The sequence below is a fragment of the Corvus kubaryi genome, unplaced genomic scaffold, assembly GCF_017639235.1.
Source record: "Corvus kubaryi isolate FWS band 111438036 unplaced genomic scaffold, C.kubaryi_AGA036_p1.0 37334, whole genome shotgun sequence".
NCBI lineage: Eukaryota > Metazoa > Chordata > Aves > Passeriformes > Corvidae > Corvus > Corvus kubaryi.
The window spans coordinates 19,089,888-19,116,891 of NW_024581108.1; the positions used below are offsets into that span (position 1 = coordinate 19,089,888).

The 27,004-nt window shown below is 41.8% G+C and overlaps 1 protein-coding gene across 1 annotated transcript in view; it reads right to left on the reverse strand.

Moving 5' to 3' along the window:
- AGBL4 (AGBL carboxypeptidase 4) overlaps nucleotides 1-27,004 on the reverse strand; it is a 585,664-nt gene that overhangs the window by 159,021 nt on the left and 399,639 nt on the right. Inside the window, 1 exon segment of the mRNA XM_042030660.1 lies at nucleotides 24,274-24,388. Coding sequence (XP_041886594.1) covers nucleotides 24,274-24,388 — 115 coding nt within the window.

Below are 27,004 nucleotides of genomic sequence, written 5' to 3' on the forward strand. Positions count from 1 at the left end.
CCTTTTAGCAACAGAGTGCAGTGATCTTGCAGTGAGTATGAAGTGATTAGGGAGATGGTTTGCTTCTGTTACAGGTTCTTGTAAACATTCATTTGAGCTGTAAATGGACAAAGGAAGAAAGTTCATCTTCCCAGTTTATCATCTATCCATTAGCTTGCTGTATCCCACACCGTATAAACATCATCAAACAATGATTAAGTGTGCAGGTTCTGGCTGTTTTAGCACTTGCACAATGTCATCCTCCTGACAGGGCTCAGAAATCAATCCCTCCAGTCATATTCTACCCTGAAAAGTACTTCAGTATTTGGCAGGCAAGAAAGGAAACTATTCAGCAGAATTGTTACCAGCTTTGTTCAAGGTGGGACTAGGATCTGAGTGCTGTGGCTTCCACTGTGCACACGTTTAGTTCTTTGATCTTGGTAGCCAGTGCTCCCACCTTTGAGTAGTTCAGAAGTTGGTTTTTTGCTGCCTTCTGACAGAAAAATGCAAGGCCCCGTGTTTGTAAGGCTCACAAAATGTGATTACTGGAGGTATGTAGGGAAAAGAGCAATTCCCTACCTTCAGAATCAAATGATTTCTCTACACTGGCCTGGCCTAAATGCCTGCCAACAAAGTTGTGGTATCTCTATCTGTAACTTACAAGGCAGAACTGATAAAATAAACCAAAATGGGTCACTCTGGCCATGCATGGACTTGAAAAAGAACATGGAGGTAAACAAATTTGAGGATGACAAAATTTAAGTGGTTCACCTGCAGTGGAAGCACATGAAAAGAATAGTTTCATGGCCAGGAAGAGATGGAAATTACTTTCTCCACTTTAAAAGGGAATTTATTGAAGCCTGGAAGACAAGAACAGAAGCAAAGAAAACAAAAGAAAACAAAACAGCCCAGAAGAGCTCTGAAAATCCAATCTCTCCCATCAGCCTCTGGAAAATGGATAACCTATGCGTGGTATGATTGAATTTCCCTGTTTCATCACCCTAGTGGAAGCATCTTGTATGAAACTCTGGTTTATGAATTGAGTTTTGAGAGGGACCTGGGAGAGCAGGAGTTTTACCAATCTAATCAGGATGTGACAAACACATGCATCAAAATGTTGCATTGTCAAGATCCAGAAGCCACTTAATTCCAGAAAGATTTTAAAGTTGAGAAAGCAGCTTTGGCAACAGGATTAGAAATGATGAGAAAGCAGATGAAAATCCAGATGGAGGAAGATAGCACAATTTTTTTTCCAAATCATCCTTCCAAAAATTAGGCCATGTCCCTACATGATTTCTTATTAACTTCTTATACAAACGTATGTTTTATTCAAATGAAGGACACAGTTGCGTTCTTCCATTTATTGCACCTTCTTCCTAAACATATGCTAATAATGGAATGAAAGATACATGAACTGAGATAAATAACACCATAAAATCCTATAAACCCCACAGGTTAAAACACCACAAAAACATTCTGAGCAAAATATCCAACAAAGCAGATTAAATACAAGAATGCCATGCAAATGTCATTGCCACAGAGAGAGAAACATTGGCTAATGCCAGTGCCACAGGACAGGAGGCAAGATTCATGAGATTGATTTGTGATGGCTCCTAAACAAAAGCAGGGCACAAAAAGAGCCCGTGATTATCAATAACATGAGATCAAATCAGAAAGCATGCACATTTAAGGGCGATGGCATCAAATGCTTCCTTCAAAAGAAAAAAGAACATCACAATCACTTTGTATTTGCCTGGTCTCAGCTTGCATTTCCTATCTAACTACTGAAGGTAGTTTCACAGGATAAGTACAGATTAGCAAAATATTCAAGGTGATTGAATGGATTAGCATTATTGTTTAGCACAATGCAAGGTGATAGGAAAATCCACAGAAAAGAAAGATCTGCTATCTGGACAGACACTTGAAATTATGCAGCACGCTGGTTGAATTCTTACATTTTTTGTAACATCATCAAGTGTCACAGTGGATGCCTGAAAACATTTCCAACTAAAGAGTGAGATTTAAAGCTGGGGATCTCGAGCAACAGGTGGAACAAGAATTCCTAAGTAAACTGCTATCTTGTTTGTCACACAAATAGAAAATCCATATGCTAGTGCCAGAGGCAAAAAGAACATGTTCTAACAAACAGCAAAAAAAAACCCCAAACCCTGAAGAAACATTTTTCTGTAGGAAAGGGGTGGGAAAGAAAAAAAGCGATTAAATGCATCTAAAAAAGTCAAAATTACCTTTAGAGGAATTAACTGTGTACTGAATCCCAGCCAGGTAGAAAGCATAAATGCATGCCATCCCCACTATGCTGGCCATTGTAATCATGTCCAGCAGCTTGGGCTGCCCGTTTTCCCCACCCTCGTAGAGATCCACACTGTAGTTAACAGATGTACTGATGTGTTATGCTCCCCTCAGGCCCCAAGGATGCAATACCTGCTCAGACAGGCTGTTTCATGCTGTGACAGGGATATTTGGCTTATTTCTAGGTATCCAGCGTTAATAGAGGTCAAACTGTGAACAAATCCATATAACCTGCGACTAGGGATGGAGATTTAGCATTCAGACATTGCAGTTCTACACAGTTTTCTTCGTTTCCAGAAGCAGAGACTTTGTACCTCAAGAGCTGAATCAAATCCCCTAAAATTCAGACATCTATGGTTTGCTTTTCAGGGAGTTTCTTGGAGCACTTCACAAGCATTAATGGAATGTCCTCCAATGGTTCAGTGAGGCAGGTGCACAGAATTAGTCTCACTTTGCAAATAAGACCGGGGAGCAGAGGGGGATTGAGTGAATCAGCCAAGATCATTCTGCACTTGCCTGACAGAGTCATAAATAGAAATCAGGATTACAAAAAGTAAATAAATCACCTCCCTCCCTGGAATAAGCAGCAAAATATTTGGTTAATTTTGAGTGCATGCATCCTTGCTGGGTTACAGCCAGGAAGGGAAACTTCACTGTTCTGAGCAAGGTCACTCCCACAGCAAGTTCAGGCAAACCTTTAGCCATAAGTAAGGTGTGCAAACCCCATGTATCCTCACAAGAAATAAAATTGAATGTTTAAGATCCAAGATAGTGATAAGGATTTCGAGTATCTCAATAATAATAATTTATCAGAAGAGAACCCAATTCCAAATTTACCCCAGTTTTCTCACAGGTAATTATGGAGGCAGAACTCAACAGTAAATGACACAGATTGCCAGATTAGCAAAAGTACCTTCAGATATGAAAAAACAACTCACCCTAGGCTGGGACAGGCAAGTTTAGCCAGGCTAAGGAAAAATTAGTGTTGATACTCTCTCCAATACAGCAGAAGAGCTTTAAATGGCCTGTGTGGAAGGAAATAAATAAAGCCAAAGATCTCTGCTTGCCCAAAGCACAACAGAATGCCCCACTCCACAGAATGCAATATTCAAGCTTAACTGGAAAACTTACAACTATATTATTTGGGCTGAAAAGCCTGTTTACTTTTTACTTTCCCTGACAGTTTTGAAAAAATGACTACCAGATGGAGGTTCAGAGAAGATGTAAAACAGAAAAAAGGCCAATTAACAACTTCTTTATCCTTCGGAAAAATTCAAAACTGCTTTTTAGTAATGAACAATACCCAAGCACATCACTGAAAACTGAAAGGTGGCTTACCAGAGGTGATCAGCACAATAATTGGGACAATTCTCAAACAAAAAAAAAAATCCTCTCTCTCCAAATTTGTGTTCACAGATCTTCTGACTTCCCCCCATCCCCTGAATTACAAGTCAGGACTTTAATTTGCCACCACAGGCCCTTTCTGCATTGGCACTAAACATTCTCTGCAGCCCTCACTGTGGCCACAGTGCTCAGCAAAGGAGGATCATTAACCTTTGAGACAAAATCTGACATCACAAAAACCTCTTTAGCCCTGTTTGTTTTTCTCCACTGTGCCGTGCTGCCTGAGCTCATGTTTGAGGGGATGACAGAAACTTTAGAAACTTTTAAACTTAAGAAATTAAAAGGAGTTCTACTCAGAGCAATAGACAGCCCTGGCCAAAATGCAATGTAGACACTACATAATGCTCGTGGGCAGAGATGGGGTGAAGGGTAATGATGCAAACACACTGTGACAAACAACAGCAAAAGAGTTGGATTCACATTACAGGGGGACAGGGCCAAGGGGGAAGATATAAAAGAGCAGTAGATCAGTAAACAACATAAGAGCGTTGGTTTAGTCCTCTGTAGCAGTTCCCATGTTCTTGAACACTTCACTGCTTATAAACAATCAGACTGACCATTCATGTACGGAAACTGAGCCAGAATTAGATCCTAGATACCTACATCTGGTATTATTATACTTTTTTAGAAGAATAAATTAAAAAAAAATGTCCAGATGGCCTGATCCACAGTCAGTGTAAATTGGTACAACTGTTGGCAATTGTATGCATGGATATCAGTGAATTTACGACAGCTGGAGAGCAGATCTCCTGACTCTTATTAAACAACTTAAGAAAGGCAGGATAAATCTCACTCTAACCCCAGCCCCAAGTTAACAGGGTTACAGAAATCTCTTCAAATGGTAGCTTAGCCCATTTACCGTGGATGATACAAATCCCTTTCTGGGAACGCCCCACTGACCACAGCCAGCTTTCTAAGCCACCAGTCCAGAATAGATGACTAATTTTTAGATGGCCAAGACTAAACAAAACCAATCCAACTTGCATGATTCAAAAATGTATTTAAAGTGTAGGTGGTATTATACCTACTAAGCAAAGTCCAGAATTTATAGGGCAAGATCTGACAACATGAAGACAATAATCCCCTAATCAGGTACAAAAAATCCTTCAGGATTTTCAAAATACTAAAACCCCAAGGGAAATATTGTCCTCAACCAATTTCAAGTCAAGTTTTACAACCCAACGAGGTGCATAGTTTCTTCCACTGAGTTTTTACGAATGGAGCATCCAAACCTTTGAAATTCACTCATGGCTCATTTGTAGGCATCTCACTGTATCCCAGTGAGAGTGCATGAGAGGGATAATTGAAAATGGGACACATGGGCATCAAAACAAGCAAAATGACCCCCTCCTTTCTCTTTTTCTTTTTCTTCTGGTTCACGCTTCTAAATGAAATCCCAGGCTGCTTTCCAGCTGCTACTCAGAGCTGTCACAGAGGAGGAACATGTAGGGAGCACTAAACTGACTGACCTATTTCCATCCTTGGAGCTGCTGTATCTAAACCCTTCATTCTGAATTCTGCACACACACACGTGCACAGCAATTCCCCTGTTTACTCCCATGAGGAACTATTTCCAATGTCTAACCTCAGCTCCTAGAGGAGCTCTCTGCTTCTTCCTGAACAGCTGTTAACCCCATGGCCTCCGTGCCCCCCATAATTAGGTTAACTTCTGGGAGACTAGCCTTTGGGGAAGACAACAAAAGCTTTGGCTCACTGACCCATCTTTTCTTGCATCAGTTCTGTTCTCCATTGGATAATGATCTACATCCAAGAGATTTGTATACAAGGATCTTCTCATCTCTTTTAAAAATGCAAGCACGCAAAGCACCGCTGCAGAGCAAATAAAAGAGCACATTAATAGGTGCAATTCATGCACACAGCAAAAGACCACTGAAAAAGAAACCAAGCTGCTTGTGCCTTCCTACAGCACCCAAATCATTGACATGGCAAAAAGTGTCCAAACCTGAGGGTTCTCAAATCCTCCTACCCTCTTTTACAGTTAAAAAAAAAAAAGAAAAATAAAAGAGCTTTGTTACCCTATATGACTTCTGTGCTACTTATGTCACTTCCTAGGAAGAAGCAGCCACTGTCTTACTGATCTTGGCTGAACTTCAAACATACAGAAAAGTTAATTGGATGAAATGAAGCTTCCAAAGAAAAACTTTGTGTGAAAAGCTCTTCAACCAAAGATTTACATGCAATCCAAGGAGCCACAATATGGAGTGGCAACAGCCTTCTTAATGTTGTAGAGGAATGCATAATGCTTGGGAGGAAACTTTCCTTTGCTCTTTTTCTTCCAAAATGTGTCCTCCTTATCCTTTTCCCCTGCCCCACCTCCAATTTAAAGGTTTATAAAATAAGAAATGTAAAGAAAGTTAATGAAGGGAATATGGAACATTAAACCAAAGATTATTTTTTAATATGGCCACATTTTCGGCTCCTGGAAAAGGATAAAGTAAATGTTGTTTCATTTTTATTTCTTTTTATAACAGTACTCTGACAAAATTGAGTATAATTATTGCATCTGAAGCTTTGTATCATTCTTCCCAGAAGTCTTCTCTTTCTACTTAATTTGTACTGAAGGAAGCTCTGGTCAGCAGAGTGCCAAGTACTGCAAAACGCAGTTACCTTTTGGGGAGTAGAGCACACCCCTGGAGGGGATTTTTAGAAGTTATGTAGAACTGGGCCAGAAAACTAGACTTCCAGGAGCCCTGAAAACTGTGATGAACTTCAGAATATCCACATACTATGAAAACTCAGGGGAGACCTTCTTTTTATCTAAGCTGACTTTTTAAAACCATGGACTATTTGATACGAACTAACTTCTACAGTCACTCCCATGAGGGAGGAAGAAGTTTGGTCTCCACCTGCAGTCCTCATGAGGTGACAGATTGCTATTTGCATTGGCAACTTGTTTCCCCGTTTGAAACGCTTACTTTCCTATTTGAAAGCCAAATATTTTTGCCATATCCTCCTCTGCTAAAGTTGCCATCGCCTGCCTTGCCCCTCTGACTGAAAATGTGCGTGATGGTGGTATCGGCTTCCTGCATTAAACAAAATTATCTCCTTTATCTTGTACTACAAGATATGTTTTCCAGACCTCAGGCAGAGATCTTTGCCTCTCTTTTTCACACCCCAATTCTAAACCTCCCAAAGCAGAGTCAGTGTAGCAAGGTTTATTTTCTAGTGGAGAGCCCAGGGTTATCCCAGTGGCCCAACCAAGCTCTTTCAGTATCTCAGAGTAGTCCTGAATGCTCAGGAGGGTGTCACAAAAATAAAAGGTATCTAATATTCACCCCACTCTGTATTTCCACATCAAATAGTGGCAAACACAGCAGTAGCAGTGGCACATCAGCCAGGTACAAGAAGCAAGTACACAAATCACCCCAACACAGACTAAAGAGCAAGGAGAGAGAGAAGGCCCTTCTGCTCCTCAGCCATACTCAGAGCAGATTTCAGCTCTTACACTCTGGCTCTGCTCATGCCCAGAGTATCAAATGTCATTATGGTTCTGCTCCTCACAGTCATTCCCAACACTCTCTTGAACTCCATCTCCTCTCAAGTCAAGGATTGCCACAGAAATTCTCACTAATGGCAATCTTCTATCATTTCCTACTGGAGCTCACACTTGGCGTGTGGGTGGCAGACATCAGGTCCTGTCTCCCACTCATAGGCTACCAAACTCTTAATTTCTTGTTAGCAGGTTCTGTCCCATGACATGTTGCTGGAATAAAGGGGAATTAGGCACAAGCTGCCTTTAAAAATATGTCCCAGAGTAGCTGCAGTTCAGGTACTCAAATTAAAGCAAGTGTCGTTGCTTGAAGGGTAATTGAAATGCCAAAATCAGTATGAGAATTTGTGCTAAGTCTTCTCTCAGGACTACACCAAGGCTCGTGATTCAATTAGGTATTACAGCACTAAAGCCAAACCTTCACTCCTAATCTCTGGGCAGAGGATTCAGTATTTCAGAGATAAGAAAAAAGCAAATGACAGCACTTTCTTTCTCCTGTTTAGGTCTATATTCTGAAGCTTTTTTAGGAGATTAGAAGCCTATGACTCCTACACACTGTAGTTACAGAGGTGTGTTATACAGGCAAATGCCCATTCAATTAAACCACGTCTGAAGTATTTTTTTTTTCTTTCTTACCTAAATTCAGGATAAAGCGAGTTCTTAAAACAACCCAAAGGCTGTTCATCTTTTAGGACAACTAGAAAGCATCTCCAGTGCAGCCTTAAAACATGCAGCTGTTACATTCTTGTTACTTACAGATCTAATAATTTCTTGCTGAGACACCCAGGATCTTATTTGCTGTAGCATCAACTGCTTCCAGAAATACAACCTCATGTAGAACTGCCTCCATGTGCTGAAGAAGAGTTACAGAGCTAGTTCTAGAAACCTGACCTTGCCAGAAAGCTGGATTTTGGATTCTTTTAATGGATAATCCACAGAAAAGTCCTATTTAGCAAACAACGCTTTAGACAAAGGGAACCATTTTAAACGATATATGCCAAATATTTCTGCCTTTTTCTTTTAACAAATAGCTCTACAAACTCAGGATTCCATAGTGTTCTTGGGAGAATTGTAACAGTCTCAAGAGAAAATAGGAAAAAAAAATTTAAGAGAGAGTACAGCAAGGCACAATTAATTGAGTCCTGCAGCTGAACACACTTCTCAAAATTCTGTTCCTCAAATTCTGCGTGTCCCGAGATGCCCCAGCCTGCCCCAAACCAGACCCTCAGCTAACAGGACAGAGGCAGCTGCTCTGGTCCCAGCACCTGTGTATTTATGCCTGCAGGCAACCCCTTGGGAAACTTTATTTGCAGCTGGTTTAGGCCCACTTGTCCTCAGTCTCACTCATGCAAAGGAACAAAATCCAGCGACAGGGGCTGTGGGAGATGTGAAACGCCAAAGAGGCCACCAAAACATGTGCACCTGAATGGAATAAAGCTTCAATCAGAAGAGGAAACCTCATTCATCTAAAAATCTGCTTGCCCCTCTATTTCATTTGCAACACAAATAGCTGCAGAGCCTTTCCATGGCACCAGTGAGGCGCTACACTCTAAATTCTGAAACCAAACATTTCAAGACTATTTCCCTGTCTGATCTGAGAGGTGCTATAGAAGGACCTGTAATATTAAAAGCTGCTAAACACTCTTCATCTGGACTCCAGAAGCCTTTGACATGTCTCAGGGTCAGCAACCTAAACTTCAGCACCTGAGGATCACAAACTGCTAATGAAAACCACAAGCCCCCAAAACCAGGGCAGACCTAAGGCCTTCCTCAAGAGTAGAACAGCAGGTAGAGCCAGGTACCCATGGACCATCCAGCTCCAGCAGGATGGAGTGAGAAAGGCACAGGATAATGGGAAAAGCACAGAGCTGATGTCCAGACTCCATCTTCCCTGAGGTGTTCTGAAAGTACTGGTTTAAGAGACAGAGACTGGGATAAAACAAAGCTCTTACTACCAACCAGTTATATTAAAATAATTCCAACCATGAAAACAACCACTTGGCGTTTTTTACTGTATTTTATCAGTTTATCATTGTCATTGGAAGTAATTCTAATTTACAAGGTAACTTCTTGAGCTATACAGTATGATAAACACATATAGAGAGAGAAATTTAGGTGGTCACTACAGTTAAGATGACCAAAGACAAAATATTCTGTTCTTGACAGAACTCAGTACTAACTTTCACCTTCACCACTGGTCAAAGTCACACTGAGACCATTTAATAACTCAGTTTAACACAATTTATGTCTTCAGATATAGGAAAATACTTTATTGTGTCCAAGACTAGATAAAAAATATGTGGACTGTCTGAGAGATCCATTTTTAAAGAATGTGGCCACGTTCTTTTCTTTGTTCATGCCAGCACTCAGTCATGGCCTGCTTCCAACTTAAATAATTATTCCAAATTCCATGTATCAGCCTTTTATTTTACAGGTTAGAGATTTTATCTTTATAATAAAAAAAATTCTATTTTTCATGTTTGACCTTAAATAAGTGTTTGACCTTAAATGACTATAGTCTTTTAACTATGATTATGACTATAATGAACTTGTCACCAAGGAACAGGCAGGTACAAACTATTTCTGCTCATGCCAGCAATGGTCAAATGGCTAAAGCTGACTTTTCTTCTGCTAGCCTGGAACAACTACAGGGCTTACACAGCTTCAGCCCAACAGCTTCTGCTTAAGGCAGCAAGTGTTCAGGGAGGCATCAGCAAAGTTAAATGGATTTTTTGAGGAAGTACAACATTTCATTTTGTGATGTTTCTTCTTTATGCTATTAAGCTTACATGATACCAAACCACAAAACACTCTGCATTGCACAGTTGAAAGAAAAAGCCTCTAGCTTCCATTGATTCTAATGGAATTTGTCATTTAAAAGGAAGAAATTCTCTCCAGAACTCATAGAATACTTCAATTAGATGCAATGACTTAGTTTATATGCACTATGTCCAATTTTTTCAGTCAAAAAAATCCTCAATTCCAAGAAAGACCAAGAAGTCATTTGGTACATGGGCTTATTGCAAAAGACAATTATGAGCACTATACAATAGTTTGAAAATCACTTTTTCAATCAAGAAAGAGGTACTGTGATCATTTTTGCTGATCTACCACTCACATGAAGACCTCCTTTGAAGCCATTCCCATTCACAAAAAAATGTACCACCCCACCAAAAAAAAAAAAAAACCCAAACCAATAAAAAACAACAAGAAAACAAAATCCAAAACAGATGTTTTAAGAAAATATTTTTATTTCAAACAAAAACAGTCCATCAGGGAAAACACACCACATCCCCCTTAAGGACTTGAATCTTCCTTTCTTGAGCAGCTGTGTCAAGACATTCAGCTCTGTTATGCCCTCCCCAATTATAGTGAAAAGTAACCTTCCTGTTACTCCATGTTCTATGTTCCTTATGTATATACTGAGATCATAGACCAATGGGTCCCCACATACCAGCCTCAGATTGTTCACCCCCTTGCCTGCTCTCTGCTAAACTAAACAAACTCAGCTTCAGGACTGCCTTGTCATATAACAGTTTTTCCAAAACTCTTCTTGTTGGTCTTCAGAACAGGTCAAACCTGTGCCAAACACAACTGTTTACACCTCAATGCACTTGTCTAACTGGCTTTTGGAAAGTTGAATTTCTGAACGTTCTGAGTAGTAAGTAATTATTCAAGATAGATCCAAGAAACACAGAGGAAAACTGAGGGATGAAATGGACTCAAACCCCCAGGATTCTAAGAAACAGAATATTTTCTCATACGTGAATCAGAAATGAAAATCTGAGGTAGATTCATTGCTCAAAATATTCTGCTTGCCTGATCAAGCAAGCTGTGATTGTCTCCTTCTCCAGCTTCAAGACAAAAAAAAACCCCCTCAGTTCTTGACTCCTGATTCTTCTAAGGCAACAGCCATTTTGACTTCCATGGGAATTTATGAATCCTCAGCTGTGTTGTTACTCTTAACAAGAGCTGACAGTTAAATGGATTTCATTAACAGAAACTAGAATAAGAATGACAAAACTTTAGCAGATCAGACCTGTAATTGAAAAGGTGACCAACATAAGGAGAAAGAACTGTCTGCCAGGATTGTGCTTGCCTTGCACTCACTGATAAGAGCGTTATCTCCTGCTTGTGACCCGTTGCTCTCTTATACGAGTTAGCACAGCATCAGCAAGATAGAGATGCCAAGAACAAACCCATGCCAGCATCAGCTCCCCCCTGCACATCAAGAGCAGGAGCAAAAGTAAACTCTACTGTAAGAAGTAAAAGCAAAGATTTTCCCAGCTGAAAATGTACAGAAGATTGGCAAGGGCACAGCAGAAAGTGAAGGAGGTTGACAGGCAGTTTGTTAATTGATTTTTTTCAGTCTTGGAAGAGCAGGCAGAAGATCCAAGGACAACTGCTGGGGTACAAAACTTGCTGGGAGTGCTTGCATGGGATATATATTCTCATTGTGCAGCTTCCTCACTAGGCAAGCATTGCCAAAAGATCGACTGGGCCTTGAACATCTGTGAATTTCCAAAACCTACTGAACAACCTATCTCCAGATGCATGAAATGACAATTTAATCCAGATGTAAAACAATGGGTAGAACCATTACACTGCTCAGTTGCAGCAGAATAACAAAAACCTTGGTGCTAGAATGTACATGATGATTGAACCAGGAGCTGAGTCGAGCTCCACAGTTTTGCCGGAGGAGTAAAGAAGAGGAGAACATCCAAAAGTAATCTATTGTGAAGAAACACACCTTTCGGGTCAACCATCCTTTTCAAATGTATTTAGTCACTGAGAGCTCCTTCCCTGGGTTCACCAAATTTAGAGTAGTCCTACTCTCAGTTGATACATGAAGGTTATTCAGACTGATTGTATAGTTTGCTATTGTGTTCCCTGCCACCAACCAGAGGGGGGGAAAAAAGGGACATAAAAGAGGAAAAAACCTACCACTATTCATCCTCTTATATTTAGTGCTCTGTCTTCCCCTGCTGTAACAGCTTGCTTGATTGCCTTATCCCCCTGCTGTGCCATACTCTTTTAGCTCTGAAAGCACTTTGGGAAAGTGAGGATCATTTATGATATACTTGTGTAGCACCTAGCAGGACAGGACTGTGGCTTCTGGTCAGCACAGCAGTGTCAACGTGTTATTGACCATCTCAACATTCAGGCTCCCTTGTTGACCTATTTCAATTCAAACTAATGTACAAAATTTGTTGTTAATAATACAAAATGTGACCAGTCTGAGAGGCTTTGGCCACTTCTGTGACATCCTTCTTTCAGTTCTTGGGAGTCCCAAAGATGCCACCCTACTTAAGCCTTTCCATGATGCATCTCCACTAACTGCTTTGCAGAGAATCAGATCACAGCCCACTCTATGAGCAGAGATTGGTCTTGTAAACAAGAAAAACACATTCTCTCACTCAGACGTTACTTGGAGAATCAAATGCAAGGCCCTTGCATTCTTTTCTTTCCCTGGCCGTGGTGTAGAGGCACCTTAGAGGGGTCAGGCTTTTCCAAGATCAAACAGAGCTGGCAGTGTGTCAGGATAAATGCTGCATTGGGTGTTGGCAAGCTCCAGTCCTTTTGCCAGCATTTGGATGACTGAATGGCAGTGATAAAAGGGAGGGGGCAGCTAAACCCACCCCCACCCACCACAGCAGCATTCCAGTGCTGTTAGAAATCCAGCTGTTCTCTCCAAACTGGTAGGATTTACTGTTCCTGTTTTGGTTAAAGAGACAGACGAAACTCCCCTTCCCCACCCACTGTCATCATCTAATCTCTCCAGCACATCAGCTCCGTGGCTGTGGCAGCAAAGGAGAGGCAGAGGCAGCATTAGCATTCCAGGCACAGGCAGCACACGAGGCAGCAGGTCTATGATCTGTGCAACCCGAGATCAGCTCTGCTGTCCTCCTGGGAGCTGGGGTGACACCGAGGAGCTGCACATAGAGCCACCTACACCTCCATTAATGTACATCCTTCCCAGCCTGGGAGGGGGCAAGGAGGCACAATCCCTGTCCCGCTCACATGGGCACAGACAGCCAATGCTTTTGTGGCTGGACACTGTGTGTCCAGAAATCCCACATCCTCTTTCTGATCCCAACTCCTCCATGTTGGCAGAGAGCTCTTCCTCCAGCTATTAGGCACCAACCAGGCAAAGCCATCAGCTGTCACATCTCCCTCCTCCCTCTACCCTGACATCCCCCCTCTGCCTGGTGCCAGGGGCAGCAGAGAAGTAATCTGCTACGAGATGAATTGCTCCCTTTGCCATGTCAGCACAGCTATGATGGCATCTGTATTTATAGGGAGCAGAGAGAAAAGGGATTTGTGAGCAGTTTTTCACCATGTGTACATAATGGGGTGTAAGAGTTGCATGGAAACAGCTCGTTTCCAGCTTCTGACACCAAAAAGCCCCTGTTTTCTTAAATGAACATGCCAAGTCACACAATTTATTACCAAATAGTATAAATAATCACTTAGGAAATAGTAATCCTAAGAAAGAGATCATATAGGCATGGTTGCTTTTGAACACACCAAAAGCCATCCAAGAAATCACTGGCTGCCACTGTCTTTCATTTCCAAGACCCCCAGAAAAAGTGCACAACAGCCACCTACAATTTATGCTCTGGATTCAGAATTGCTTTATGTCCATCCCACCCAAGTTGCCACAAAAAAGAGATCCCTCTCTGCTCATTCATCTTTTCTGTCTTGGTCCCACTTTTCTGGCTGCACCAGGAACCAAATGAGAACTGTTTTGTCAGGTCGGTTTTCTGTGGGATCAGTCTTTTTCTAACTCACAGCACTGCCACACAAGCAGTGTAGTGGCAAAAAGGAGGTGGCAGGGATGCACAGCCAGGAGGGCAAACAGAGCTGAACTGCCCCTCTGGGTACCCAGAACACATTTTCCTGAGCTTAAAGCAGCTGTGAAGCAGCAGTCTCCCTTCTCTCTGTGCTGCAGAAGAAAAGGGCTGTGTACTAGTAGCTAAATCAAGTTTCCTTTACAGCCACAACCTAAATTTTCAGATGAGCACCAGGACTAGTTTCCAAGAGCTCAACACCTTGCAAGCTCCTTAAACTCAATATTTAACCATGTTTCTTTTGGGAGACTTCCCCTATGAGAATTAAATCAAGAAAAGTGGTTTCTTCTCCAAACAGAAGATGAAACATCACAACTCTGAACCACTTAGAGATGCTTCACAAGGCTATTCCCAGTCAGAAAGAGATTGCAGTGTCTGGGAGTTAATGTGCTGACCAAGACATGTGACTGGGAACTTTGGGCAGGTGTCTGCCTCTACACTCCTCAGAAGTGATGCACATCCTCAAATCCTTTATTAATCTTGTTTTATTGATACAATATTGGTTTAGGTAATGAATGCTTGTTATTTAGCTTTGTCTCAGGATTTTGTTTTGACGTTACACGACTCTGCCCTTAGGACCAATATTGTAAATTAAACAGCAAACTCCCATCATTTTAAGTGCTGCAATTTTAAAAATAAAAAAATAAAAGAACAGCTGTCACCCAGGAAAAGAAAACAACAAAAGTGGAACCTAAACGAACATTCCCTTAGGCTGCTATTGTTTTCCTAATAACTTGGATGGTGTTTCCCCCTCCCCACCCACACAGCAGCAGTTGGAATAGGAAGACTGGACTTTCCTATAGACAGCTGATAAATCTTGTCCCTGTGAATTGAGAGTATTGTATAGAATTATAAAACTTGACTACAAGGAAGGAGGCTCTTGCAGAGATCATGGGAGTGATCACTAGTTGCTGGTGATCTCATGCAAATGAGCACAACTTCAAGAAATTCCAGGACGTCTGTCCAGAAAGGTCTTCAGGAAAAGTTAATCCCTCAACTGCCTCCCCTGGCAGCCCTGGTGAATCTGTGTAGGTGAACAGATGTTGCTGCAATGGGAGAGCGGCAGTGAGGAGAGGGATGTTAATTACATTGAAAAAGATTCTGAGATGCTGCTTGGGGTGGAAGAGTCTGAAACTGGGATACACACTAATCACAAGCTGAGCCTTCCTTTGTTCACAGAAAATAGGCAAAACACCTTCCTCGCTCTTCCTCTTTAGGCTGTTCACCCAGAAGGAACAGCAGGTGCTCTCATGAAGGCAGCATTTGACCTCCAGTTGGTAATTTCAACAGTTAAGGAAAAAATTTCCCCTCTTGACTTGCAGTTTCCATTTTTCACTTAATTGTTGCAAAGACAAACACTGCTGGCACAAACAGGCACTGGAGTGTAACCTGTAAAGATAAAATACAGAAGAAGCCTGGCTCTGCTCCCTGCACCAGCTCAGAGAGGGGTCTCGGTTCTTTGAGAGTCACAGATCATAGAATAGTTTGGGTTGGAAGGGACATTTAAAGGCCATCTAGTCCAACTGCCCTGCAAAGATCAGGTTGCTCAGAGCCCAGTCCAACCCAGCCTTGAAAGTTTTCAGGGACAAGGCTTTTACCTCCTCTTCAGGCAACCTGTGCCTGTGTTTCACTACCCTTATCCTAAAAATTTGTTTTCTTATGTCTAGTCTGAATCTCCTTTCCTTTATTTTAAAACCATTACCTGTTGTTTTGTTGCTACAGGCCCTGCTAAAAGGCCTGTCCTCATCTCTTTTATGAGCCCCCCCTTGAAGCACTGAAAGGCAGCAATAAAGTCTCCCCAGAGCCTTCTCCAGGAATTTGGGAAGTACTGCCAAGTACTACAGTGACTCTGTACTCCTCCCCAGGAGTCAGGACAGAGAAATCTCTTCCAAAGAAGAAATCTCTTCCTCCTGAAGATGGGGTAGAATGGAGGAGTCTACTCAGGGAATAGCTCCACTCAATAACCAGAGCACAGCTTGAATCCCTGTTTATAGCCTCAACTGTGTGGGCATCCTCAGGGCTGGATGCAGCTCCTGCTTGCCAGGACAGGAGAACACAGGGCTGGAATGGAGCTCAACCTCATCAACACTTCAGGGTCTGGGATTTGCTCCCAGGGGTGTCGAGAACTCTGGGATGCTGCTGGCAAGGCAAATAGAATGCAAAGTCAGCACAGTCCCCACTGAGCTCCAGCTGCTCTTGCCTTCTGCAAGGAACCACACCTTTGTTTGGGCCAATAATTGTGTTAGAGAGGGAAAACTAAAGAAGGGCAAGGGCAGGAGGGGGAGAAAGCCCGGAGAGAATCAGCACATGCTCCTGAGTCACAATCCTCATTGCAAGTGCCACTTCTGGGCACCTCCCTGAACCAGACTTTCAGCAAAGCAACAGCACCACAAATCCTGTTTGGGGGAAGGGAGGAGACAAACAGGAATCAGAATGAGGATTGTCCCCACTGGTGACAGCTACACCTTATCACAGACCATCTCCTCTTGGGACAAGCACCCAAAGGAGAGATGTCTCCTGCCCTTTGCCACTGCACTGATACTCCCCTCTCTCAAGGGTAAAGCAAAACAAAGATCTGCAGCACCTTGGCAGAAGTTTACTAAGTCATTTGCAAAATTAAAAAAAAAAAAAAAAAAAAAACTCCAAATAAAACTCAAAAGCAAAGCAAAGCAACCAAGCAAAAGAAAAAGCCACTGGAGGGTTTGGTCCTTTGTTTGCTGCTATGAACAGAACTAAGAACTCCAACCACCAGAGATACAAGCCAGATTTATAGAGGAAATTAAAAAAGAGAAGAAAGCCAAATATGTTTAGTTACTTAACTGAAAGTAAATCTAAGAAACCCAGATGGGATTATTCAGACCTAAGATCAGCTATTCAGGAGAGGAGAAAATGGAAACAAATATTTCAACCAAACTGGTTTTAACACCCCTGTTAATTACAAATACATTCTGGAAGATAAAAAAATGTGAAAGAAATAAAGCCAGTAAAGGTCAAGAGTAGGCTCCTACAGCAACTCACAGACATAAATGGCACTTAGGTACCAAACTTTGATTCACTTGGCTGGGATTCATGAGCTGGGTGCTTATTCTCTGCATAATGGCTCAAAGGTAATAATCACAAATAGTGCTATTTAAATGGAAAATAAATAGCCCTGTCTCTTTAAGGACATCATGTCTCATTCTCAGTGGAATAGCGGCAGCTATAAAAAAAGCTATGATTTCAGTATTTCTTGTTATGACTTCTCTCCCCGCTTGTCTAAAAATAAAAGGCTACTCTGTAGTTCCAGATCAATCTAACTAAAAGAGAAGAATTCGCTTACAAAAACAAAATAGCAGCTCTGACACTAGTTAGGTATTCATCACATGTGGAAATGGCCCATAATGCTGCCTTCAAACCTTTCCAACAAGTTGCATTAAATTAGGTTGGGATTTTTTTTCCTTGCACCAAAAGCAAAATAAATATAGCTTTATTTAATGCTACTAAAACGTTCAGATTCAACTGGAACCCCAAGGCATGTGGCTTTGTTGTTAAAGCACATATACTGACTCTATTGATTGGTGCAGTCCTCTGTGCGAGAGAATTTGTCACATCAATAGCAACTGAAAAATACTCAGGAGCTGTAATATGGTTTAAATGAGCAGTTACCACATCAATATAAGGAGCATTTCAATGGCAGTAGATAGGAACCCTTTTGCAAACCTAGGGTTTGTTCTAAGATAAAAGCTGACAACTTTTTTTTACAAGGGAGATTTTTTTAAGTAATGGTGGTGAGCAAAGCAGCAACCCCTGTAGCTGTCCTGTGGTGACAGCACTCTTTGGGCAAGAAAAGCCACAATGGACAGAAAACTTCCAGGTAGGAAAGGAATGGCAATGCTACAAGCCAGGTGAGTCAAGGGCCAGAGAACTCTGCTGCTCCCTGGGCTTTTCCATTGCTGCTGCCTGGAGCACACCTGGGTCACAGCTGTGAATCCACCCCTGAATTTGCTTCCCAGAGCCCCAACCTGGCACAACACATGAGCTGGGACATGCTGGGTATGAGAGGAAGACAGAAGAGACAATTCCTGACCTACCCTCAATGCCAAGCAAGAACTTGAGGAGGAGAAAACTTCTGCCATGCCTCTCCCTCTCCTTCAGCCTCCTGGGAGAAGGCAACACATGGAAATGGCCATTCCCAGCTGATACCAAATGTGATCTAGGCAGGCTCAGAGAGACTCGCTGGCCCCAATAACATGCAACCTAAATTGAAAAGTCACACAAGGTGTAAGAGGGAAGTGCAGCAAACATCCTGCACCACAGCTGCACATCAGTGGATCCTGGGCTTGGCGGGGCTGGCACACACAGCTGGGCTTGCAGACCTCCCCAGGATGTGCAGCCTCTGCTTTGGTCACAACTGAATGGGAAAAAAATATAAACAGGAAATTCATGGCAAGGAACAAACCTCCATTTCGTGGGCTTGAGAAATCCCTGTTTTTCAATAATGAGAAATAGTTGTATATTTTCCGAGGAGGGGGCATCCTTTTCCTGACTCAGTGTGTTTAGAGAGTACAAGTCTCTCTCAGCCACATCCCTCCTTCTCTTGGGTTAATGCACCAGGGACATTCTTGTCATTCAGGCAAAAACCCCACTAAAGGAAGGCGAGAAGCAGCATGTGCTGCAAGTTTTGAATAAGATGAGAAATTTCACACTATCCTGGTATCTTCTGGGTAACTGCTTATTTTATGATGACTAATGGGCAATTACTATGGTAATACTGCAATACAACATGTGTGAGGTTTGGAAATGAGAAATTATAGGTAACTACTTTGGACTCATTTCTATGGTAACAAAAAGTAATTGTCATTAAATACCAGTTATATTGCGGCTGTACCTGGTAATTATAGATTTTTTATGCCCAGTAACATAAATAAAACCAATAAATTTATTCAAAAGGTCCATGATTGTTTACTTATATGTTGCTATATAGAATACACAATGACAAACACCTAATTAGGAAAAATAAACTCCATTGAGAGCTTCATCTTGTCATCGGAGATGGATACTCTGTTTTTCAATTTAAGGAAATGCATGAATTTCACACGTATTAAATGAAGTTAAGGGAAAAAAAAAAACCAACAACCTCCTCTGCCAGAAAAATAGGTGAAAAATAATGAAGAGACAAGCAAATGATAGTCTGCATGTGTGGAGCTGTGTCTTACAACTGAACAAGTGATGGTAAGAACCACCTGACATATCAGTCACTGTCAACATACACACACACATATATATATGCAGGTATAGGTGTATCTCCCCAAAAGGGATATGAATAATAAAATAATTTGGATAAAGTCCACATGTGCATTTATTGTTAAAAAACCCTTATGCATTTCATGTGAACATGAATTTTTGACTATTTCTAGAGTCGTAAAAACATGTTCAGGATAAATCTGAAACATTTCACCAGACACAAAGCCTAGTTTTCTGATTGTATTTCAAATCTTTCAAAAGGAGCATTTAGAAAAGGTCAGTTTTTAAACAAATTGTGCCATTAACAAACAAAAATGAAAGAAGATTGTCCTTTATAAAATGCTGATATAAATAATTTGAAATGTTTCTCAAGCCTTCCCTTTTTTTCACTTGAAACAATTTGCTAAATTCGACTCCCTTCCACAAACTATTAAAGTCTTTACAAAACCACAATTCTGGGCCAAAAATATACCATTTGCTCAGAACATGAAATCCCAGCACAGCTTTCATATGGACACTGACGCTGCTTATGGTGAATTTGGTTTACCAGTCTGGGTAGGGCTGGACTCCTTTCTGTCCAACAAACGACTTTTGTTAACCCCTTACACAAGCAAGAAGCCTGTGTTGAGTTCAAAAATATTGTCAGTGACAGTGAAATGAGGAAGGATTGGAATGCATGTGTGCCCTCTCCTCCCCACTCACACAAGTTCTTGCAGTCCCTACAGTCGTGCTAGAAGGATGCAGCAGTGATGGCATTTCAGAACATTTCAGCTAATTCATGGCTTTAATTCACCAAAGGCTGATACTGTCACAGCTCTCCCAGAGAAGGAGCACAGAAAAGCCAAGGAATGGGAACACTCACCCGGTCATGCGACAGAGCCTTTAGAGAACAGTCAGGATATTTCATCTGCTTTGTCATGGCGTTTCTGGGATACCTCAGTGAAGAGCTCCCCAGACTAAGCAACACATCCCTTCTGGTGCCAGTGTAGGATTTTGCCTCTGGAAGGTGAGGCTAACAAATTGGAACTAATCTAAGACGGTGTGGTACAGTCATCTCGCCTGCAGGGACACATTTCAGCATTCAGCTGCAGAATGCCAGCTGAAGAACAAGCTCTCGATAAAGGAAAGTTCAGGCCAAGCCTGGGGATGCACAGCTTTTAAATCAAGAACACTTTTTTTCCCCCCTTAGTCTACCCCCTCCTCCCTGGGGACAGCAATATGATAATGCTGTACTGCAAACAGAGGGAGAAAAGTCAAGAAATCTCTCTTCCCTGCACTAGTTTTCCTTTATTTCCTGAAGCTGTTTCACAGTTTAATCCATCAGAGAGGGTGAGGTTAGTGCTATGGAGAAACTCACAAATATTTTTAGTTTTGTGCCACGTTCTTTCAAACTAAAGCTAAAGATCGAGTCATGTGCTACCCCCAGCAAAAGGGGTCTTTCTATTCGGGTGAGCGCTGAGGACAAGTTGCCAGCTAGAAATGAGGCCAGATTATGCTGAAGACTCTGTATTTTAGCTGGGTCAACCAATGGCCTCTGCCTGGGCAATTTAATTAACGAGCCCATGCACCATAACATCTACACACTGTAACTGCAAAGCTTAGAAGTGTAGTAATACCAGGCTTTAAAGACTTCAAGAAAAGGGTGCAGCCTGTCTTCCTGTTTTGGGAGACTCTACATCCTTGGCCACAGTGACAGGTACCTGTCATTATTCTGTATTTCAGGAGGAGCTGGGTATATTCATGCAGCAAGAAAAAGACTTGGAGGGGGTTTTTTTTCCACTGAAAAGAGAGTGAAAAAAAAAAAACCCACAAAAACTTTTGTTCAAATTGTGTGTAGACTTTCCAAACATTCTGAATTAAAAGAGCTGCTTAATCAATCTGTACATCCCACAAGGCATTTTGTCTTTTCATTCCTAATTTTATAGGTCCACAAATTCTTCAACTCTTGAATAAACTTGAATAAATCAGTAAAGTTTAGCATCCATTTCCATGTACCCTGAAACACTGAGCTCTGACATTCATTTCCATGACCATTTCTTTTAGAGCCACTTGAATGTACATGCAACACATAAACAACTTTCCTCACAGATGAGTCTGTGCTTTATAGTTGCAGTACTAAACTCACTTATTGCTGGTGATGAACAGTTCACCACGTCCAAGTCAGAGACACAACCTATTTTGTCTGTTCTCTTGAGAATGAGCAACACTTTGTAGAAAACAGGAAATTCTTGGTGGCATCGTTGCAGATTTGGCTTAAACTCCTAAACCTCAGTTCACAACAACAAATGAAGGAGGATTTTGGAGGAGAGCATAGGACTCACACCCTTGGTGACAGTCCTGCACCCCCAAAAATGGCAATGGAGAAAACCTCACCAGCCACCTCTTAGCCTATCACCCTGGCTTAGTGACTGGTTGGTTCCTGTTCTGATGTCAGGAGAAGCTGTCCATCCCATCCCTTCTCCAAGAGCTGCTGACACACTCAGGCTGTTCAGGGTGGCCACTGTGCCTGGGATTTCAGAGGACAGCCAAGTGCGTCTGACAGTGCCAGTTGTGCAAGGCTGTGCACTGGCGGGGTAAAAGAAAAACCTCTCTCACATTGGCAGGAGATCAATTTACAAACTCAAGCATGAGGTTTAATTACCCATTTCATTATCTTAGCTTGCATAGCTCTGAATGTGAACCTTCAATGAACCAAAGAAATAGTCACCAGCTGCTGCTTTGAGAAAGAGGGAGATAACAGCAAGGAGAAGTTCAAATGCCTAAAACTGCTCTTGCTGCATGTGGCACCCCTGTTTGCAAAAGCAGGGGGGTGTCCCCAGCCAACAGTTCTGTGTTAGACCCCACTATGTGGAAGACTTCTGAAAGTTCTATTTATGTGCTAATCTGAACAAAGACCAAAGGAGATGAAGCAGAGTTATCTAACCAATCACTGAGAAGCCTCGGAGTCAAATTTTCAAATACAAGCAAGTGATCCTTAGAGATTTTTTTGGAAATTCATCCAGTAAATTCAAGTAAATAAATTGTGATGTGCTTGTGCATTTTGTATGAGCAGGAAATAAAGTGTTTGCTGTAAATTATTCACTCAGCACTAGTTAGCTGCAATGCTGGCACATTACTAGGCTTTTTAATATTCTTCTCAAGATAATAGGTAACATTTTGCTTATTATCCTCATTTTAAAGTTATTAGTTACATTAGGCCATTTGTAAATACAGTGAAGAATTGCAAGAAAATCAAATGTTTTTTCAACTACCTCATTAAAATTCTCTTTAGTTCAGGAGGGTTGAAAATCCTGCATATCATGGCAAGTTAAACCAAGAGTACAACATCAGGCTCAGCAATTCCAAATTAATTCACATGCCCTTTCCTACTACCTGGGTTCCCAAAAGGCTTTTCAAGTTCTGAGCCATATGAATGCCTATAAAGCTGCACATCTCTCAAAAACTATAGATAACAGTGCAGGGGAAAAACCTACAGGGCAAAAACTATAAAAGTGCAAAGGAAAAAAACCTACAGGGCAAGTGAACTTATGGGGAAAACAAAAGCTGCTTAATTGCAACTGCAGTTTGCTTATGTGCAAGGGACCTGGAAGAAAGGAAAGTGATGTAGTATCAGATTCTAGAGCCATTTGGGGGGTTTATTGCTGTGTGGTGACAAATTCTGATAAGTTCCTGGTGCTGTCAGACACCACCACTACAGTATCACTGTCTGATTTGGGATTGCCAAGAGCTGAGTGAGTATCACTGCAGCTGGAAGGACACCACTTGTTCTCAGAAGTTTCACTTAGAACACGTAGAACCACTGTTGAAATCACACCCACAACTCCCTGCTGCTTCAGTTTAGCAATTAGCAAAGAAAAGGAAGGATAAGGAACACAGGTCATAGAATCCTAAATGCTGAAAAGATCTCTAAAACCACTGAGTCCAACCATTAACTCAGCGCTGCTAAACCCTGTGCCGAAGCACCACATCCACACATTTTTTTGATTACTTCCAGGGACACTGATTCCAGGACTGCCTTGGGCAGCCTGTTCCAATGCCTGACCACCCTTTCCATAAAGAATTTTTTCCTAATACTTAACCTAAAACTCCCCTGGCACAACTTGAGGCTGTTTCCTCAACAAGGAACTGCCAGCAGCCCCATCTTCTGCACCTTCTGTCTTCTTCCTCAGTGGTCTCCTCACCCATACAATAACCCAGCCTTATTCTGCTTAGCAATGCAATACCTAATTAGATCAAAGCTCAAGGTAGCCTGGCTACAAAGTGAATTGTGTTATTTAGTCTTGCACTGTAAGCAAAACCACAGGCAGTATATTTCATTTCTCAGGGGCTTCTCCAGAGACCTGTGTGGTACATGTAATTGCCCCCACAAACAAATCATCAAGTAATCAACTGCTTTTCATTATCACCTCCAGCAGCACATTTATTTTGTAAATAAATGCATTAAAAGCAAACAATTTTAGAGAAAACAAAAGATTATCTGAATACGATCTCAACAGAGGAGGTGGTAAAGTAGTAATTCAGATACTAAAATGCAGCTAAATTAGCATAGGGTGGAATGATTGTTCCATTCCATGTATCCCTATCTATTACAGTACAATAAGAGAGTGAAATCTGTGACTTTAATGGATGATCTGGGTAGTTTAAGGGAGCTGTGATTGACTGACACATTTACATAGAGGCTGATGAACAGCATAATGAGTGCATAAAACACAGCTAAGGTCTAACTCTAAGCTGACATTAACTCCCACACCTAGAGGAGGTTTGCAGAGCAGACACCCTGCTGTCTTGGAGAGTTGCTCTCTACCTTCTGAAGCAAACAAATTTTCTATTTGCCCCTTCCCTAGGTGGGAATTTCAGGAAGCACATGGCCACGTGAGAATCTCCAGTGTAAGAGGAATTGATTGAAACAAGCCATATGAGATTCAAGGACAAAACAGTGCAAGGTTTTGTTTAAGGCAGACATAACAATACACAGATTCATTCCCCACACCATACCTGTAATTTCCTAGGTAAACTCCATCAGGATTGAGCATGGGAGCAATCTTGAAGACCACGTGGTCTCTGAGTACTTTTGCAATTGGATGGTGGCTCATGAGGAAATCGATTATACCTGAGAAAAAAAATGAAAAAAAAAAGAGTTTGAAGGGGAGGTGTCCATGACATCAATGATTTCCAGAGATCTACTTGAAATTTCACATATAAAAGATTAGAATGATGATTCCTCCTGGCACTGCTCCTGCTTCAACAGAGCAAACCACTTACAATCATGTAGCACCTGCCACCTGCTTAAAACTCCAAGAACTTTAAGGAGAAATACCTTAATCTGTCCTCAGAATGCAAGTACACCATGGCTGCATTACCAGACACCGCTGAGTTTCCACAGAGGGAGAAGTTACTGCTCATCAGCTGAGCCATGATAACCAAACCTTTCTCCTCCTAAGAGGAGAAATGAAGATACCTCACACAGACAGCCTGCTCACACTGCAGCTCACCTTGTGAGAGGCAATTTGTTGAGCAGAGCCACCTCAAATTCATTTCAGCATACACCCAGACCTACCCTTGACATGTGAACACAGGTTTCAGATCATCTGCATGTATAGAGAGGTGTAAAATGCCTCACAAAAATTGGGAGAGTTACATAATATCTGCACTGGGCACAGGGATATTGTGCCTCTGGTGGACTGGAATTTATAAGGACATATTCATCACTTATTTTACAGTCCTAAAAAACAGGAGTAACTAACTCCAGCTCATCAACTTCTTTAATGTGGCAAGTGATGGGGAAGCAGATCCTAAATGCCCTTCCTTTGGGTGCATCAGAGCACACCAGAGCCTGCAAGAGCTCCTTCCTCTTGGCCTCGTGCTTGGGGAGCCACTAAACATTGCCTCAGCCCAGGGCTGCTGCTGGGGCAGGAGACAGGAATCTGGCAGTTAAATTCACTGCTTATCCCTCACTGAGTTGGTACTGACAGAAATAGCTTCCAGGGAATTAATGTTGAGATAAATTGAGTTCCTGTGTAATCTCAGGACACCCACAGACAGGTCATGACAATTTGCTATTTATTGTAAGGTCCATCCTGTGAAGCAGGAACCATTTACTGAATTTCCCCAGAATAAATCAATCACTACGGTCTAGTAACAGGATAAAATTAAGCAGAGAAAAATTAAGGCTGCTCATCAGTAAAATTTCACTAATGGTGAGCTCTATTAGAGTGTGGAATTGTCTCTCCAGGGTAAGAGTGGAATCCCATCATCAGAAATATTTAACACTGGACAGGGTAAAGCCTTAGGGAATAGCTATAACAAGCAACAATTCAGCATAGAAGAGATGGCCTGGGCTAGCTAGCTGACTTCAGACCTGATTTTTTGTGATTCAATCAAAGTATTAAAAAACACCCCTAAACCCCGTGTTCATGCCAGGTTAAATACACTTGTTTACAGCTTGGCTGAAACATACATTAAAGATGAGACCAAAATCTCACATTCTGCACAACTGCTTCATTTAGCTAATTTCTTGAGGCCCACTTTGTATTTCAAATACCAGTAAATCTGAACCTATGCTGCTGTTGAAATGAATTCTAATTTGCTTAGGCACGTGGAGAAAAATGAGGCTTCTGAAATGTCTGAGATTATCAAGGTATAGTTGACTCTAAACATCAGCAATTTTTCATGTCTCAGTGACTTATCCTGAAGAGGAGAGAGGAACTTTCTGTAACCAGGTCTTCCACTTGAGAAGAAACTAAACCTGAATTTCTGAGGAAAATTAGCATATACATAATTATATTGCTCAGGAAACGTTCCTGCAATTACCTCCTCTCAATGAAGGAAACCGAACACCGATCTGCTTTTTTGGCTGGTGTTGTGACTTCTGCTCATTACCCAACAGCAAGAACACGAAGGAACGACGGGGACGCAGTTGGATCCTGAATAACCAGATTTCCTAACTGTATGCAAACACGAAAAGCTTAGCTATGTTAAACTGCTGCTCTGACTGTTTCCTGGCAGTGTGTGAAACATAATCCACAGTATGCACACCTGGAGGGCTCCAAATCACTTAAAGGGAAACAACCCCTCACTCGGTCTGTGGTTTGTCAAGACACCGTGCTGGTTTTAGTTTGAAAGAGATTGCAACTAGACTCAACTAGACTCAAACATCACATCAGTTTGTGTTTTGGAGGAGTTAATTATTCAGAAATCAGTGTGTCCAGAACAAATTTTATCCTTGGTTGAGTAAGACCCTTCAAGCTGAAATAAAGCCAGCATAAATATCGCATCGTGTGCATTGTGGATCATCGCTTCACCAAAGGCCTTGGCAGAGCACCAGGCAGGCACATGCCACAGCTCCTCATGCAGCAGGGAGGACTGTGAATACCTCTGGGGTAAGAGGACTGCTCTTCATTCAGTGTGACACAAGAGCCCAGACTCTCAGGGCTTTGCTGTGGCTGTCACTGTGCCAGTGAAGAGGCTTGTCCAGCTTCTGCTCATTTTGCCCCTGTTATTGATGCAGCCTCACTCACAGATCTTGGCAGGAGCATCTTGGCAACAGGAAGCTGCAGTTTTCAGCTTCAACAGGCAATTGCTACTCCCTGACCAAGGAGAGCATGCTGTGGTGTGGAAGGCTGCACATAAACATGCAATGGGTGAGGCTCTACTCTGCCTGATTCCCTGCTGCACCCAACTAAAGGAGCCTGACCTTTGACACCCAGAGCTTGGTGTCAAACAAGAC